This window comes from Pelophylax lessonae (assembly GCF_965119305.1).
Source record: "Pelophylax lessonae genome assembly, chromosome: 4".
NCBI lineage: Eukaryota > Metazoa > Chordata > Amphibia > Anura > Ranidae > Pelophylax > Pelophylax lessonae.
The window spans coordinates 185,082,861-185,102,453 of record NC_138771.1 but is presented as its reverse complement, the minus strand read 5'-3'; the positions used below and the strand labels follow the sequence as shown (position 1 = coordinate 185,102,453).

General features: G+C 39.1%; 1 protein-coding gene across 2 annotated transcripts in view; it reads right to left on the bottom strand.

The window, feature by feature from the left end:
- Positions 1-19,593, bottom strand: part of CACNA2D1 (calcium voltage-gated channel auxiliary subunit alpha2delta 1) — a 960,240-nt gene that overhangs the window by 86,364 nt on the left and 854,283 nt on the right. For both annotated transcript variants that reach the window (XM_082257081.1, XM_082257082.1), the window contains 2 exons: positions 17,077-17,153; positions 3,874-3,934 (listed from right to left, as the gene is read on the bottom strand). In XM_082257081.1, the coding sequence (XP_082113207.1) occupies positions 3,874-3,934; positions 17,077-17,153 (138 nt within the window). The remainder of the gene's footprint in view (positions 1-3,873; positions 3,935-17,076; positions 17,154-19,593) is intronic.

The following is a 19,593-nucleotide window of genomic DNA, read 5'->3' as shown; positions in this document are numbered from 1 at the left end:
TCAAGAAAGATGTAACAGTGATGCCCTATATACAGTAGAAAAAAGAAGAGGTTTGGGACTTTGTGTGAGAAACATGACAAGGCTGACAGAACAAAAGTATTACATTTATTTGATACATACATATATATATATATATACATAGTAAGACATGTGAATTATATGAAACCAATAAAAAAGCTGGTAGGTGATCCCCAGTCCAGGTTCATAAAAGCCATCATAGCACGATACCAACGTAAAAGAGGGTTGACTGTAATCATGTCATCAGCAAACTTGACGCGTTTCGTGGACTTAGTAATGCCCCTTACTCCTGAGTGGATGCATGAAATATGTCTATAAAGAAAAGTATATTATGTATATAAGTATAAAAGAGTAGCAACGATGATGGTAAATAAAACTGGAAGGGGGGGGGGAAGGGAGAAGAGGAGGGGGGAAAAAACTCCAATTTCCCTAAACTTACACTGCAGCTCAGGCATAACCGACTCCGAAGGCAGTTGCATGACCTGAAGTGTCCCGCACGGGAGCTGAGGGCAACCAAAGAAGGCAAACAGGGCGGACCACACCGCACATAGGGAGGAGCATAGATTGGGTTTGATGGAGTATAGTCAGTAAGCCAATAAAAGGATATCTATAGTATACAAGTAAGAAATGTATAATGAGTATAATAGTAAATTGGATAATTGGTATCGTGCTATGATGGCTTTTATGAACCTGGACTGGGGATGACCTACCAGCTTTTTTATTGGTTTCATAAAATTCACATGTCTTACTATGTATATATATGTATGTATCAAATAAATGTAATACTTTTGTTCTGTCAGCCTTGTCGTGTTTCTCACACAAAGCTCTTCTTTTTCTAATTGAACAGGGATGGAGACGCACGACACAGCCCATCGTGCGCCTCATTCAAAGTCCCAACCCCCCCCCCCTTTTTTACCCTATACACAGTAAGTACCTGTAATAAATAAATAATAACATAAATATTGTATTTTCTTGTTTCCTTAAAGGATGATTCCCTCATACCCAAGTGCCATCTCCAGGTAAACAGGTGGCAAGCCAAACACAACACAAAAGACGTCCTTTGCTATCTAACAACACTGTGGCCTAGTCTGAGTTACCAACATTTTCAAAAATAGAATACTACATTTTTACATATACATTTTATAGAGGCATTTCAATCAATAGTATGTTATATGTTAACAGGATTAGGTCCTGGTCATCTAAAATATGCCTACAGAAACATTCTACTATTTCTAAATCTGCATAATCTGCAATATCAAGTTTGCCTGTTAGTGACCAGATGACAGAACAGTCATTCCTAAACCGGCTTTACATGGATCGAAATTTGTCCAGTTAAGCAGGGACCAGCCAAATTTCAATCCATGTATGGGCTAGCTGGTTATACACTGGCTGAATGAAAAAAGAAATGTATTATGTATGACCTGCCATGGAGGAAACTATAGGTGGTGACATAGTGAGAAATGAGAATGTAATCAGATCTGAATGTAACAAACCCTGTACTAGCACTTGTTCAGATGCACCTCAAAGAGCTGAATACATGTAACTCCTGTGCAGACATGCCATCTTCAAGCGCTGCGTAATACAATCTGTAAATTTTTCCCAAGATGTGTTTGCCATATAAGCAGAATCTGTAAATTCATTATCAGATATGCATTTGATTTATGTAAGTACAGAGTCTGTAGATGCACTTTAACCTGTTTACGACCTCCCGCCGCAGATGTACTGTGGCAGGCAGCCGCTCCCAGGCAAATCTCTGTGCCTGTGGAGGCCATTGGAGTACAGTGACCTCATTGTCATGTTCAAGAAACCAGTTTGAGATGATTGAGTTTAACTTTTAGTATGAACTTTGGCCAATTGTGTTACACTTTGCAAAGCTTTTGTTGACATGAGTGGATTTCACAGTGGATTTTTTATTTTTGCATATGGACTTATTTTAAGATTGTTTAACTCTGGCGCAACACTTTTCTCTGTTATTTTGATCAGTTATGTGGAGTGAATACACAATATCGGTGAATGCAGCCGGACTTATATTAATATTATACACTTTTTTATGTTGAGTTTTATTCTATTAGAGATTTGCACTGATTGTTTGTTTATCAAATACTTTGCAAGAATAAAGAACTTGCTGATAAGAAATGTATTGCGTGTGCAAACTGTCTTGCATGTTGCTATAAGATTTTGTATGGCCATAACTTTCAGTATGCTGCATATGTAAACCTTTTTTCAGTATATAAAGTACTATTATCCAAGCATGCAATCATTTGTTTTGTTTTTTTTAATTTAAAAGTTATAAAGGTTGAAATTTTAGCTACAAATGTTGTGGGTACAGTTAACAAGTACAATAACTCTCTAACTCACTGAGCACAAAGAGTAGAAATCAGATACGATCATTTATCTTAATATATTGGCACAGTTGTGTTATAAATACTACAAAACTAGTGTCAACATCTTGAGGACCAAGTATTATAATGATTTCAGATCTGTGTCTTTGGTAATCATTCTCAACATACTTGGCTACTACTTCCTTGACTGATTACTCAGTCACATGTTTCTTTGCTGCTATACACATCTTGGATTTTGTTCACTGAGCACAAAGATGTAGGAAATAGATGGGATATTTTTTTCTTAATATATATATATATATATATATATATATATATATATATATATATATATACATAATTGTGTTATACATACGATGCAAAGTGCAGTTCTTTCCTGTGAAGTCTCAGTATCAGAAATAAAGGTTGGTAGCCCCCTCAGCAGGGCATATCCCATCTTACATTCACAAGTGGGATAGAGATTTGAACATGACATTTATCCACCACAAACAGAAAGGGCCTTCTTGTATGCCAACAAATTTCAAGAACATAGCTACAAGATACTCTGCAGATAATACAGGGTTCTGCCCATCTCCATCAGACATTCTTATAGTCTTCTAAGTATTCTAACCTTTGCTGGAGATGTGCCTCCTTTCAAGGTACTCTTCTACATATCTATTCAAGCTGCCTGAAAATATGCACATTTTTTTAGAAAGTGCAACAACTAGTACTCCCATCTTACCTGGTGTATCTAGACCACCAGCCTATGAACTATTTTGTGCAACTGTGTGCTCATTCAATACAAATCTTCTTTTATCATGCACCTTATAGATGCGGTTTGGGCATGCATTTCAGTGCCACGGAAGCAGCCTTTTACTCCTCCAATCTTACTCAAAATTAAAGACATTGATAGAATAAGGACTTAACAGCTTTACTATACCATTAGAAAGCAAACTGCCACAATTTATGGTATCCTGCTTTTAATGCTCTTCAGCATTTATGTGATGCTATACCTACCTCTCTCTGAATAGGTTTAGATATGGAACTGATTCCCCTAATCTGAAATAGACTACCAAATGCATGCTACACAGTTGTCTATGTTGGGAACATCAAATTGCTAAAATGTTTCTAAACGCTGTTTTTATTTATGAAGCTGAGAACAACAACATGGGGACATCACCTCAAATGAGCAGGAAGAAAGCTCAAAAGTAACCTTAAAAATATTATTTTACTGAATGAGTAGTGGATGTTTGAAATAGACTTCAAGCAAAGGTGGTGAGACAAAGAACAGTAAGTGAAGTTAAACATGCTTGGAATAAACTTGGTCTATACTCAGACAAAAAGGTTAAAAAAAAAGAAATAATAAATATACCCCAAACTTAAAAGAAAAAGTTTGGGAATTGCTTGATATGTCACTTGGTCATTTTCCAAAGTCACTCTTCTAGGTTTTTTGGTATTTTAAAAAATGGAGTTGGAGTTAAAGTGTATGTTAAACAAACAAACAAACTAAATGAAATGTAGAAAAGTGATAAACCTTGGTGCTAGATAGGTGGCGCCAGCTTCATCAAACTGCTCAGGTTTCAAAGTTTCAGTGTCTGAAAAAGATAAATAACTTATATCAGATAGAGAAAAAGACAACACTCAGATTTGATAAAGTCTGTAACAGCAAACAATATCAGTGCTACATTCCCTCTGTTAGATTCATTAATTATGTTAGCCGCATTTGTTTAATTAGGTCATATGGCATATGCTTTAAAGAGTAATAAAATGAGGTACTCTAAGAAAGAATAAATGTACAACATAACACACAATTTCAAAGCAGGGCACATTTTAAATATACTGTATACAGTAACTGACAGTCTTAAAGTGGGTCTAAACCCTATTATTTTCATCTCCTTTCCAGCAATGCAATATCCATACCCTCGCTTGCTGATGCTGACATGTGCCCTGCTTTTTCTGGAGTCTTCTGCATCTTGATTATTCAGGCTGAGATGCTGTAACTCCTGGGCATGTCTTTGTTGCATAGTATGTCTATTCTGTAATGAAAATCCTTTTTCCTGTTGGATTTTTGCAGCTTGATCAGTACTGCAGGCTGTTGCCTGCAGTGCTAATCTGTGTATTCTGACGGCAGGGAAGTCTCCTCGCTGCCAGAACACAATAGCTCATTGGGGAGGATGGGGGAATCAGGTCAGTTTATTATTCAACACGCTGGTAAATTAAAAAAAGAAAAATGACGCATCTATGGGCTGCCTTATTTATACAGAGTATGCCAAAAGACATGCAAACAGTACTGCACTTTTAAAATACAGCATGCATGAGAAACTAAGTTCCATAAATTTTACATAAAAAATTACATAAATCTGATCTACAACCATTGCACTTACCCTGCCAAGAATGATTGGTGTTGTCAGGTCTTGATCACATGCTGGTAGCACTGTGGTTCCCTGGGCAGAAAGCTGTAGTCCCATTGTCCATCAGTGGGTGTCTCCCAGCAGCCAGCAATTTCTAGTAATCAACCTCCACCTGATACTGGCTGCTGGGAGGGCACTTAAGTCCCTCTTCGGCTTATACACCTTACATCAGTGTTTTGATTTGCTTGCTGTGCAAAGTCTGGTGTTGTTGCCATTTATCCTACTCCTGTTCTTGATCTTGCTCTAGCCCTGCATCCTGCACCCTGTTGCCTTTCATATGCTCCCCTTGTTCCTGTACCCAGTCCTGCTTCCTTCCTTCCTTGCATCTCTGGTATTCCCTGTTACCAATTTTCCTCATCTTGTATATATATATTGTACATATTGTTCAGTATATACTGTAGTTAGTTTGTTAAGCTCCCTGTTACTTAGTTAGACATTTTGGTCATATGGTTGTCGTTCATTTGTATCTGCATGTTTGCTTGTTTCCTTTTTTGTGTGTGGATGTCTTTTGTTTTATTATTAATTAATTTACTTTACTTTACAGTATATAGTCTGGTCTCTAAGTGTAGCCACGCAGATCCTTCATCTCTGCTACAGATTCCTGACATGACACTGAGGTCCACTCATGACCAGATCAGCTACACTTCAGAACTAGGAAATATTGCATTTAGTATTTGTTGTTTTTGTATTGTTAAGATGTATCTATGGGAGGTTATTGGTCCTGTGAAATTGGCAATAAAAGTTAAACATCTTCGCCACCAGATTTTACAGGATTGCACTGGTGAAAAACTGTTGGAATACATTTAGGTAGCACATAACTTGGTTGGTCAGGGCAGATTTTCACTTAGTAAAATACAGTCTTTTGTTCGGGTATGTTTTATTTTAGCTTCACCTGCTACAACTCAGACTTCATGCACACTAGAAATCTAAAAACTGCTTTAGAAACGCTGGATAAAAAAAATGCTAATGTTTTAGCATTTTTGCTGGTGTTTAGCAGTGTTTAGCCTAGTGTGTAAGCTACATTTAGTGGCTTCAGAATTAAGGAGTGAAGCCAGCCGCCGTGTCCTTAATGTATGAGTCATCAGCTGTCAGCAGGGTCTTTGGGTCTGGTATGGATTTTAAGGGGAATCCCACGCCAAAATTTAAAACAAAATGGCGTCGGTCCCCCCCAAAATCCATACCAGGCCCTTATCTGAGCATGCAGCCTGGCAGACCAGAAAAGAGGGGGCATAGGAGTGGCCACCCCTCCACTGAACCATTCCAGGTCACAAGCCCTCAACATGGGGAAGCTGCTTTGGGGCAGGGGGGCTCTGCCCTCCAAAGCACCTTGTTTGCATGTTGATAGAGACAGTGGTTATGGGAGTCTGTGGCAGGGGGCTTGCCAGAATCTGGAAACCCCCTTTAACAAGGAGGCCTCCAGATCCTGCCCCCATGTGAATGAGTATGGAGTACATAGTACCCTTACTCAATCACTAAAAAAGTATAAAATGTAAATAAAACCATAACACATGTTTTTGACAAGTCCTTGATTAAAATTGTATTACCATTTGTTGGATAAACACATATGGTATTATATGTGTTTGTATATATATATATATATATATATATATATATATATATATATATATATATATACATATATATATATATATTAAAATTCTAACGTCACCAGGGGGCCCTGCCCATTAGTTATTTAAGAGCTGTCAGGCGACAGAGATGGCAGACAGTGGGAGCCTTCGTCGGGACCAGAGCTTTGTTTTTATTTACTTTTTACACTTTTTTGGGTGAATGGGAAGGGGTACTATGTACCCCAGAATAATATACATGGGGGTGGGTTCTTGGGGCCCTCTTATTAAAGGAGATTTCAATAATCTCCCCGACCGCAGACCCCCACAACCACCGGCCAGGGTTGTGGGGAAGAGGCCCTTGTCCCCATCAACAGCCCCCCTTCCTCAAAGCAGCAGCTGGCTTCTAGCCCTCTCCCTAACAACAGGCTATTCACTGGTTGTTAAGAATGCCGGCGGCTTCCGCTTAACCACTTAGGCTGCATTCACATGTCAGCTTATAATCGCGGGCAGAACCGCCGCGGTTCCGCCCGCGATTCGGAGATTTATTGCAAATCGTGGGACGCCTAGCGTTGCCCGTTGATTTGCAATAGCCCCCCAAACGCCGAGCGATGTTGCCGCGATTTACGCCTGCCGAATCGCGGCAACATCGCGCAAACAAAATTGCGGGACGCAATACGCTCCAAAAAAGTACAAGAGCTTCTTTGGAGCGTATTGCGTCCCGCGATTTTGTTTGCGCGATGTTGCCGCGATTCGGCGGGCGTAAATCGCGGCAACATCGCTCCGCGTTTGGGGGGCTATTGCAAATCAACGGGCAACGCTAGGCGTCCCGCGATTTGCAATAAATCTCCGAATCGCGGGCGGAACCGCGGCGGTTCTGCCCGCGATTATAAGCTGACATGTGAATGCAGCCTTAAGCCCCGGAGGATTTGGCTGCTCAAAGACCAGGCCCTATTTTGCGATTCGGCACTGCGTGACTTTAACGGACAATTGCCCGGTCGTGTGACACTGTACCCATATGAAATTGAAGTCCTTTTTTTCCAACAAACAGAAATTTATTTTGGTGGTATTTGATCACCTGTGCGATTTTTATTTTTTGCGCTATAAACAAAAAAAGAGCACCAATTTTGAAAAAAATAACAATATTTTTCACATTTTTTTTATATGAAATTCTCAAACAAAATGTAGAAATTAACATTTTTTAACATTTTAGGCCAATTTGTTTTCTGCTACACATTTTCTGCTACATAAAAAAAATCGCAATAAGCGTATTTCGATTGGTTTGCGCAAAAGTTATTGCGTTTACTAACTACGGGAAAGATTTATGTAATTTTTTTTTTATTATTAGTAATGGCGGCGATCTGCAATTTTTTTTGCAGGACTGCGACATTGTGGCGGACAGATTGGACCCCTGACTGACATTTTTGACACTTTTGGGAGTACCAGTGACATTACTACAGTAATCAGTGCTATAAATATGCACTGTTACTGTAAAAATGACACTGGCAGGGATGGGGTTAACTTTATTGGTGATCAGTGGGTTAAATGTATCCCTAGGGGCGTGATTCTAACTGTGGGGGGGGAGTGGCTTGTGATGTAACCACAGAGACATACGATCCTACATAGCAGGATCGTATAGCCTCTGTACTTACATCAGGGAGAATGACAGACGGCTGTGTTTACATCAGCCGTCTGCCTTTCTCCCTCTCCTGCGGGAGATCGCGAGTGGCCAGTGGACATCGGAGCCACCAGTCACACGCGCGGGGATGCCTGTGGACGAGCGGGGGTGGGAGCGCACCTCCAGCAGTGCGTTCGCCCCTTACAGGCTCCTGGGCGAGCGACGTAGTACTATGTCACTTTGCCCAGGAGCGTCTGACTGCCGCAGTAAATGTACTTGCGGCGGTCGGCAAGTGGTTAAAAAAAAAATAACAAAAAATTATGCTAAACACCATTGTTTAGGGGAGTTTAGTAGAGTTTAGGAGCTGTCAACATTTTCTTTGCAAAAATGCTGCTGCTCCAGAACAAGCTGGCAGAGGGTTTTTTCTGCAACTAATCTCTCCTGCCAAGAAACGCTGATAAAAGCCTATTTATGCATGAACACGTGGGATAACAAGCAGGGGAGTTTAGAGGTAGTTAAAAAAAAGTCTGACACCCAAAACAGTTGCTGTAAAAATGCCCAAGGGGCATGAGGCCTCATGGCCATGATGTTTTCACTTCATCTTTAGTATGCCGAAGGTTGAGTCTTTTAGTATGATTGCTGGAAAATGGCACAGATTCCTTCTTTGAGCATTACTTGTGCTGTTAGTTTGTATTACTGTATTACTAATGTGCTTTTTTCTAGTCAGACAAGGGAGCTGTACACTAAACTTCATTTAGCCTCTATTCCAAGCCTGTTCAGAACTACTATCCCCAGTTTTGATTCACATCAATTCAGATCTGCCTCTAAACATCAATAATCCCTCCCTTTGTTACCCTTGTCAACCAAAGCTGCTACTGAGTGTTCCTCCCCTCCTGTATGCCATTAACCTGCTTTCATTAATCACAGTTCCCCTGCAATTTACCCATTGAAGGCTCCCCCTGCAGTTCAGTTACCCATAGCAACCTCTCAGAAATCTTCCTCTGCTTCAGCTACTTTTTCTCCTATGATTTCCAGTACTGTGAGTACTTTTTCACCAGCTCCACAATCTAAGTAAGCACCCTGCAATCACCTGCAGGACCCCAGCATCTGCTCATACAACTCTACTACTATCCACTGCTGTCTCAACTATTATTCAGCCAGTTCCAGATTCTATTCTGCCTGTTAATAGAGTCCGGTCCACTTCCATGCTGCTTGCCGATGGGGTCCAATCCACCTGTATGCTGCCTGTCATAGGGGGTCGAGTCCACCTCCATGCTGCCTGCTGATGGGGTCCAGTCCGCTTCCATGCTGCCTCCCAATGGGTTCCAGCCCTCTTCAATGCTGCCTCCCAATAAGTTCCAGTCCCGTTCCATGCTGCCTCCTGATGGGGTCCAGTCCCTTTCTATGCTGCCTACAGATGGAGTCCAGTCTGCTTCCATTCTGCCTGCTGATGGGGTTCAGTCAGCCCTTAATGCCTGCTGATGGGTTTCAGTCTGCCTCAAAGCCTGTTGATGGGGTTCAGCCTGCCTCAAATCCTGCTGATAGGGTGCAGTCTGCTCCAAAGCCTGCTAATATGGTGCAGTTTGCTCTAGGCCTGCTGATGAGGTTCAGTCTGCCTCAAAACCAGTTGGTGGGGTTCAGTCTGCTTCAAGGTCTGCTGGCAAGCATTCCTCTGATGATCCACTGTCTGCTGCCAAGCCTGCCTCTGATGATCTGCTGTCCAATGCCAAGCCTGCCCCTGATGATCTGCTATCCACTGCCAAGCCTGCCCCTGATGATCTGCTGTCTGCTGCCAAGCCTGCCTCTGATGGTCTGCTGTCCACTGCCTCAATGCCTGCCTCTGGTGATCCACTGTCTGCTGTCAAGCCTGCCTCTTGTGGTCCCTCTGGTATTGCCAAGCCTGCCTATGCTGATTCCTGGGCTGTCGCTAAGCCTGCCTATGCTGATTTCTGATTCACTGCCCAGCTGGACTATGCTGATTCCTGGGCCACCATCCAGCCAGACAATTAAAAAGAATAAGCTCCCGCCTGCTGATAGGTCTGAAAGTCAGAGTTTCCATTGTCATGTGGCTTGCATGCGTTACCTGTTTGGCTTAAGAACGCTACTGTTACAGCCTTTTTAATGTTGTGCCAAGGCCAAGAGTTCCAGTTACCCACTTTGACTGTGAGAGCTGTACCCAATATTATAGTCCCAGTAGTAAAGGTTGTCTAGCAAAGAGAAGAGTTCCATTAGAACCCAGGTTGGGTAACCTATGCCTTGGGTGTAACTGAGTGGCAGTTACAATGGGAGCAGTCTCTAGCAATCTAGATGGGGAAAGTCCAGTTGGGGATGGACACCCTGGCATCAGGGTACCTGTGTGGACCAAGGACCCTGTGTGAAGTATTCAGGTTTCCTTTGGAATCCCAGCATGTTGCACCTCCTTGTGAAACTGACCAGCAGGGAGCCCAGCCAGCTTTTGGACGCTGGCAGTGGGGTACCCAATCAGCTTTCAGACCCCAGTGGTGGGGCACAGTGGAGTGTCTGGAGACTGCTTCCTAAGGTCAGAGAAATTCTCAGGACCTGAATCATCTGCTGGTGGCACCTTGGTTCCCTGGACGGAAAATTGTAGTTCCAATGTCCTTCAATGAGTGCCTCCCTGCAACCAGAAATTTCTAGTAAAAAGGCTCCACCTGATTCTGGCTGCAGAGAAGGTACTTAAGTCCCTCTTTTTCTTTTACACCTTGCATCAGTGTTTTGATTTGCTTGCTGTGCTAAGTCTGATGCTTTTGCCCATTATCCTACTGCTGTTCCTGATCTTAATCCTGCTCTAGCCTTGCATCCCACACCCTGCATCCTGCTGCCTTACATTTGCTCTCCTTGTTACTATATCAAGTCCAGATTCCCCCTTCCTTGCATCTCTGGAGCTCCCTTTTAAAGTGTTTCTCATCTTGTTTATAAATTGTACATGTTGTAAATAGTTACTTTGTTAGCCTTCCTGTTACTTAGTTAAGCATTTTGGTTATATGGTTGTAGTTTACTTATGTCTTCACATTTGCTTGTTTCCTGTTTGGTGTGGATGTCTTTTGTTTTATTATTACTACATTTTCTTTATAATATATATATTTATATAGTCTGTTCTCAGTTTCTAAGTGTAGCCACGCAGATCTGGTCACCTCTACTCCAGATTCCTTACAGGTATAGACATTTTCCTAGCAAATAAAGCTGTCTAGATGTGAATAATGTACATAGCACCCGTTGATATAATTACCTGGCTTGTATCACATAAAAAATGATAGCCTCAGTCATTGGAACCAGGGCTTAACAAAATCAGCTTGCACTAAAATTTTTCCAACCAAAGTTCTTTGAGTTAATAATGTACAACTTTAGTCTTAATCTACACAATCTAATGTTTCTGTAACTACTATAAGCAAGACTAAAAAAAAACCTATGAATTGTGCTTGTACTTTTATGACAAAAAGAAATCCATACTATTTCTGGGATATAGTACAGGTATTAATCATGTCTATTATTGCAACACTATCTTAAAGTGGTTGTGAACCTCTGACATAAAATATGAACAAAACATTTCCCTCTATAGTGTGTAATTATCTCAATCCAGAGCAGTAAGCCTCACTTCTGTCTGCTGACTCATTCCTCTGCTATCTGCATCAGTCATTTCTGACAGGTTTTTCTGGCACCAAGAGGAAAAAAGGTGACAGGGTTTGTTTGTTTTAGCACACAGCATGTGACTGGCAGTTTCAGCTCTGTTTCTGTGTGCTGTGTGAGGAGGAGGTGCGTCCCTTTCCTTCAATCAGCTCTCACTGAGCTCTGCAGTGTAATTGAAGCTCCCCACCCCCTGCAGTTCAGGCAAGCACCATACATTTTGCAGAGAAGATGCAGGTAAACAGGTGCAACCTATGTATGAGGGTTTGTTTATTCTCTGGGTAATCACTTCGATGGGAATATGTAAGAGCCGGTTCACACTGGGGCGACTTGTAAGGCGACCTGGTCGCCTGACAAGTCACCTGCCATAGATTAGCAGAGGACCCGTTCTAATAGGAGCGACACAAGTCGCTCCGACTTAGAAAAAGGGTCCTAAGCTACCTTGGGGCGACCTGGAGCGACCTGCATTGACTTCAATGATATGAAGTACGTGCATGCCGCTCCGAGGTCGCGGTGCGAGCTGCGCACCGCGACTTCACAGGTCGCCCGGCAAAGTCGGGTCGCGCCTATGTGAACCGGCTCTAAGGGTTTACAAACACTTTAAGCTAATAAATAATTATTAAAAATAAAAAGGCAATCAAAACATGTACTGTAGACGCATAGAACAAGAGAAATGAAACAGCAAGGAGGCATATAAAAGGAAAGAAAAAACTAACAAAATAAGCATAAAGGATGTACTTGCCCTTTTTTCTGTTTTTTTTGGCTGTCCATCAGATAGAGAAAGCAAGAGAATAGGAAAAACAGGGTAAAGGTAAAAGGGGTCACAAACAATATTTTATTCAAGTTCTTGAATAAAGATATTGTGACTAGATAAAAGGTTAATTCAAATACAGCTGAAGTCTGGAAAAAAGAGACAAACACTCATCACAATTGGATCATATGCAAGATTTTACATAAAATCTTCTTCTTGTAGAAAGATCTGTTGTGCAATCCATAAGTAGTCGCTGCATGTGCTTAACAAGTAAATATTATTTATAACAAATTAATTCCTGTGAAACAGCACTAGTAAAATCTCTTGTGCTCAGGGGCAGAATATTAGCGACTTATGGAAAATCAATTAGAAATCCTATTTAGTGAGAAATTATATCAATTATTAGAAACTGTGTGCCTTTCATTGGATAGTCAATTTTGAACGGTTATTAAAGTAAACATAAAAAGTGTGCACAGAACAAATCAGAGTGATTTCATACACAGTCAACAAACAAGAATTAAAAAAAAAAAGCGGAATGGTTAGGCTGGATGTTTAGGATATGTAATTGGTATCTGATCTTTTTAAGTTGCCATTTTTGATAGCTGCACTCCATGATTTGTACAGACAAAAACATATTTGAAATGGGAAGAACATTAAAAGCAGATGCCATTGTTAAATTAAATCCACAAAAAATGGTAGCAGGGCAGCAGCCAGTTTTATAAATTCTTTTGCACAGTGAATACTTTTTCCATTATACAGCACATGGATAGTTGTATCTACATGGATGTAGTTCTTCCCCATCTTCAACTGTATATCCCACATGGTCTGTACAATCTACCGCTGAAACATTAGTCCGCAATACCCACTTATGTGCAGTATGCACCACAAGCTTATACAGTATGTATACGTTTATGTAGCAGCAAAAAATATGCAGAGCGTGACATGGTTGGAAACATACAATGAAAGAGGTATGGCTTTGCATACAGTAAAACCCCGTGCACACTATTTTTATTAGTTTTTTTTTTTTTTTTTACCCAGCAAGGTTGAACGAATAAAAAACTCAGGAGGAGCCACTGTACTAACAATCCAACATAAGTACAGTGATCCCCCTGCTGTTCTATTGTGTTCTGAAAGGGGGACGCCTCCTGCCATAACACTCCAGTCAGTGATCTCAGCCATTGGCTGAGAGCGCTGATCGAGAGCCAATCGGCAGACTTTTTTCGGTCATCCCTCTTCGACAGAAGCTGGCCAAACAGATGGGACGGACTCCAGTACATATGGGGCTGAATGTGAGCCGGTTTTTATTGAACTGGCCAATGAGGCCTGACATTGGGCCCGTGTGTACTAGGCTAAAATGTTATTTACAACATTTCAGAGACACAGGGATTGGGTTTAATTTTGATTTTTTTCGGCTTTCAATTTGACTATTGATTTCAGATCTTAGCTGTGTTGGAGGCGAAGAAAACTGTGTGAACAACACAATTTTACTGTCCAATCTAGTGGGTTAAGTCATTCTTGTACATAAATCTAAATGTGAGGGGATATGATTAGATAGGATCTAATATATTTCATAAAATGTAAAAGGCTGTATGAAGCATTTCCTAGAGAAATGTAAAACATGTTTTAGACCCAAGCAGGTTGCATCACTGGACACACTATACAATCTCTTATTTGAACATTGTGGTTGAAAAATATATTTATTTAGTATCATTCAAAACTAGCCTTAGTAGATAATCAGATCAAAAAGTCACACAGCAGGTTAAAGTGGAACTTTACCCAATACTTCCTAAAAAAATAAAATAAAAATAAGGTTTTTTTTTAGCAAGGAACATACATTCCAGAATAAATATGCTACCATGTGTGTTCTAAATTGCCTCCAGCATTTTATGGAGCCTGTTTCTTCTCCCAGAGGCTGTCATTTTGCTGAATCCAAGAGCCCCTGAGCAGCAGTAGATCTTTAGGCAGTCAGCAGAACGGCCTCTAGTGGCACTGATTTTCGGCACAGTGCCAAAAAATTGAGAACAACTGAGCATGTGCAGAGCAGTGTGATACAGTGTATTACTGGATTTTAAACAGTATAGGCACTTATTTTTAAAGTGGTTCTAAAGCTGAGGGTTTTTTATCTTCACGCATTCTATGCATGAAGGTAAAAAACTGTCTGTGTGCAGTGGCCCCCTCCAGCCCCTCCGATCTTTACCTGAGCTCCCTCCGATCCAGCAATGTTCACGATGGCCTCTGGTGTCCCAGGACTGTCTCTTCTCATTAGCTGAGACAACAGCGAGAGCCCATTAGCTCCTACTGCTGTTAACACCTGGGGATTGCATGGAGCACCAACTAACGTTTATGAAGCATAATTAACATTTATCTATTTGAGCTACCAAGAATAATGTATTATTAAAGACTTTTGATATGTTCCTATATGCCCCTTAATTTTATACATTTGTGCACACTAGACGGACTATTTTTTTATATATCATCCAGACCTTGGATGTGTCATTTTCTCTGGTGTCACTGTTATATAATTTTTGCACCTAAGCACTTTTGTGTTGTAGAGATATACAGGGTTGTCATTTCTTTGATTATTTGTTTAACATTGTATGCACTTTAGCACTTTGTCACTTTTCTCAACCATTTTATATGGTGAGGTCAAGGGATCATCAATTATTTTTTTCGTATATTTTTTTTTTTTTCTTTTTACAATAAATCAATTTAAATGTTTTTATTGAAGTTATTTGAGCGCACTAGCACACATACACTTTAACCTTTTTTCCCCACAGTCCAGGGTATTCTAGGTGCTGCTCTATAGTGAGTTAGCACATACTATATTTCAAATTTTTTAATGTTTTTACACAGCTATAATTGTAAAAAAGGGCAGGTCTGAAGTGATCTAGCAGCATTTAATTTTCTAACTAAAGTTCCACTTTAAATGTATCACAAATCAATTGTGTATAATTGTGAAATAAAGATGAGACAGAATTTGAGTGTGTCATAAATTCCGAGGTTGTTGCCTAAGGTGTAAACAGAGGCAATTTGTCCCATGTGCACACAAAAAAGTTACTTAAATAGTTATCTTTATATCTCAGGGATAGTAAATCACAGATCTACAGAGAATGATAAGCAATTGTTAGCTAGTGTCACCACTGAATAATAACTGACATCTCACACATGAATACGCTTATATTAGGGTGTTCCCTACAGTGCCTCTTTTGCTACTCAGTGTTCTTGTTATGACAACCCCATATATTGCTGACTTATTCCCAGTGTTCTGATGACCACTGCTCCTATATCAATAAATTCCAGCAACTATCTGTACTACTACTTTGGCCCCGAAACCTGAGGGAGTGGGGCTCTAGCCTTGAGAGACATTCAACCACCTATGAAGTATGCTGGAAACATGAACATGATTCATATTTGAATGGGGCTTTCCGTATTATGTTGACTTCACTTCCTTCTCTTTTACATAGTGCTCCATTGTACAGTTTTAGAAATGTAAGTAGCAGGGATATAACAATTTTACACATACATGAACTAAATCAAATCAGGACAATCAGTCTCAAATCCAAAACTGAAGAGCCAATATAGTCTGCTAAATATGCTATGGGGACAAAGTGTTATCTAATCATACTGTGTATATACACTTTACATTTGCTGTCTTCCTTTGTACCATACCTTCCCCGTAATATCTGATCCCAGCTGTATCTGCTCCATATATTAAAAATAAGTGTAATGCATAACATAATTGATTGGTTTTCTATAATGATTTATATAAGTTTTAAATTGTATAGAAAATGAGTTAACTAAAGGCAGTGATGGACAATAATGATGTGTGGTACTAGAATATAGGAAAATAAGGGCTGATTTATTCACAATAAAATGAGTTTGCTGCAAGGTATTGTTTCTCACTTAATTATTTTTCTCATGAAATTATTGTTTTACATTAAAAAGGGATACATGAAGGCTAGATTACTAAAGGCAACAGGTGACAGCCAGAGAAGGTGTTTGATACTACTCATAAACAAACAGAAATGCACTTATCAACACTTCTTTGTAGACTTTGACACCTTTCTAATTACTTGTAAGCCATACACATATACTTGCAAACAGATCTTTTGCATATCAACAATAATGAGTAAACAATGATTCTAATGAATCTGGTGGTTTTATAGGAAGAACTGTTCATATTCATCAAAGCAGAATACAAACTAAGCAACTCTCAACCTTTGTCAAAAGACACTTATTTCTGTCGCAACAATAATAAATTATGACATTTATCTTAAAATAATATAACATCAACTAAATTTAACTATACCCCATAGTCAGTTGTATAACATGTAACTGTAAAACATAAGTCTGCTTTGCAACCCAGGAACATGCATTCTCAGCACATCTAAATGCCTACCGTTCTGTTGTAGCAGCGCAACAAACAGTTTGGCCTAATTTAAATCCATGCATTTAACGCATGCACTTCTATCAGAATCTTCATAAAAACAATTAATAGGCATTGGTGTTATGGTTGGTTAGTGAACTATAAAATGTTTTCAAACCCCCCTCCCGTGTGTGTAATAACATCTTGTCTTTAATACAATACAACATTACATGTGATTTGACGGTTGAGAATTTTCACATTAGAATCATTGTGTCTTAAAGATTTTTGTGAAAAACATAAAAATTACCAAACTGAAAAAAAATGGCATCATCAATTCTACAAAGGAATGTCCTCTTCTTGGAGGTTGGTTACCCTACTACTCACATTTTGCTTGAGTCATTGTGTCTTCCAGTTTAGCTTTAATGTAATAAAAGCTGTAGGATGGTAACACTAAGGCAAGACTATAGAGAAAAAAAAAAAAAATACAGTTAGCAAATTCTGATTCAAAGCGAGTCTGTCCTTCATAATTTGTAAAATAGGTACAATCAGCACAAACAAATGAAAATGATAAAATGGAAAATGAATTGCTAGCTGAATACTATAGGATTATCACATCACCTCAAAGATAGACAATACAAATAGAAAGTTCAGCACAAACAGCATTAAACCCAGTCCAAATGTTAAATAGGTCCAAATGCTTCCAGGTAGAACCACAAAGCCCAGAGAGCTACAAACACATCCACATGGGGAAAAGGATCCAGTAGCAGAGCAGGAGTGACAATCCCTCCACCAACGAGTATCTTGCTTGCTCACCTCAATAGATGGACCCCTGAACTAACAGGTCATGTGCGCATGTCCCCCCTTTTTTTAAAAAACACTATTTTTTACTTTATGCTAGAAAAATACCCAATAAAAAAATGTAAAAAATCTAAATTACTATATTATATATTTTTGGTAAAAAAAAAAATCCCAATAAGCGTATATTGATTGGTTTGCGCAAAAGTTAGAACATCTACAAACTAGGGGATATATTTATGGATTTTTCTTTTTGTTTTTACTAGTAATGGTGGTGATCAGCGAACTAACAGAAGGTCATGAGCGCATGTCCCCCCTAAGATATTGGGGTAAACTCGGAACCCGCAATAATGTAAAGACTCCGACAAATCCCTAAAATATGTGGATAAAAAATATACTAAGTGCTCACTGTTTACTAAAAACTAAAACTGGGCTGTATGCATTTTATTTTACATATTTTACTGTTTTATTTTGTAACAATTACGTTTTTTTTAATACTAGACCCTGATGACAGTATATGCCAGTGATTAAAGGTCCTCTTTATGAAGTTCTGAATTTCTCTCCTCTATCAGCCAACACAGGTATGATGAACCAGAAAGTACTCATGAATGATTATTCTATATATACACTTCTATATTCTGATACACTTAAAATAAGATTGGTGAACACAAAAATCATAATCACCAAACTCACCATCTCCATTATGAAAACAACTGAGGTATGAGTGGAGTCACATCAACATGAATTGATGCGATTGGCAGCCTGCAACAATGTCAGATGGACTTACCCTTTTAACAAGCCCGAATTTAAAATGTATTTATAATTAATTTATATTTATTTATAATTTAATCAGTCTAAGCATATACTATATATTAATATACTGTATGTGATAACCTAATAATGATAGCCTACTACTATTCAAAAAGATACAAATAATAAAGAGATACACTGGTGTGACAATCATAGTTACAAAACCTACAGTGTATCTTTTAATTTTTGTAACATGCAAAGAAACCACACAATCTTTTTCAATTTGATTCTCAGTAGTGATTTATTTGGATAGTTTTTCACTAACTAGGACACGAAAATCAAAAAGGAGTCTGCCATATATAAAACAAAACAGGGGATTACTTTTCGCCACAAGACTAAATGATACCATTAAGGTATGTCTCTGACTCACACAAGCAATTAACTGGAAGACAAAGGTCTGACCTGTGAAATAAAGCTCTGGAAGCTTGCAAATTAGAGCTTGATTCAGAAGCTATTGAAAAATGTCAAACTACATCTGTTCTAAGTCAAACATCCTGTATGTTACTAGGTTTGTTAAATCTCTTCCCTTCAGTGCACAGGTGGAGACATTTAGGTTAACTGAATCAAGGCACTAAGGGCTGTATTACAACTACATCTATCCATCTATCTATCTATCTATCTATCTATCTATCTATCTATCTATCTATCTATCTATCTATCTATCTATCTATCTATCTATCTATCTATCTATCTATCTATCTATCTATCTATCTATCTATCTATCTATCTATCTATCTATCTATCTATCTATCTATCTATCTATCTATCTATCTATCTATCTATCTATCTATCTATCTATCTATCTATCTATCTATCTATCTATCTATCTATCTATCTATCTATCTATCTATCATACAAAATAATATTTAATAAATTGAATGGCTGAAAATGTTAAACACTATAGAATTTAGATTCATCAACTCTAAAATACATTAAGGGGCTGGAAAAGCTGCTCCAAAGAAACCCTGGAACATCTGCATATTCTCCTGATGATTCTTGCTCATAGATATTGGACACTTCCAATGATGGCAATGATAACTCTGCTATTAGGGAGGGTTAAGACAAGATAGCAACCCAAGCATTGGAACATCTTTGAGTCCCTCTGCATGACCTGAGTAAGCCTTAGCTTGCACCCAGTCTGGCCTAAAACATTTAAGGTAAACACAGTGCTTTAAATTTCTAGATGACGGGTCTTAAAAGGAACAATTGATTGAGCTGGTTAGTAAACATGTACCATACTGAACAATTATTTTAAGGTATAATGACAAAAGTGCAAACATGACAAATGAGGGGAGC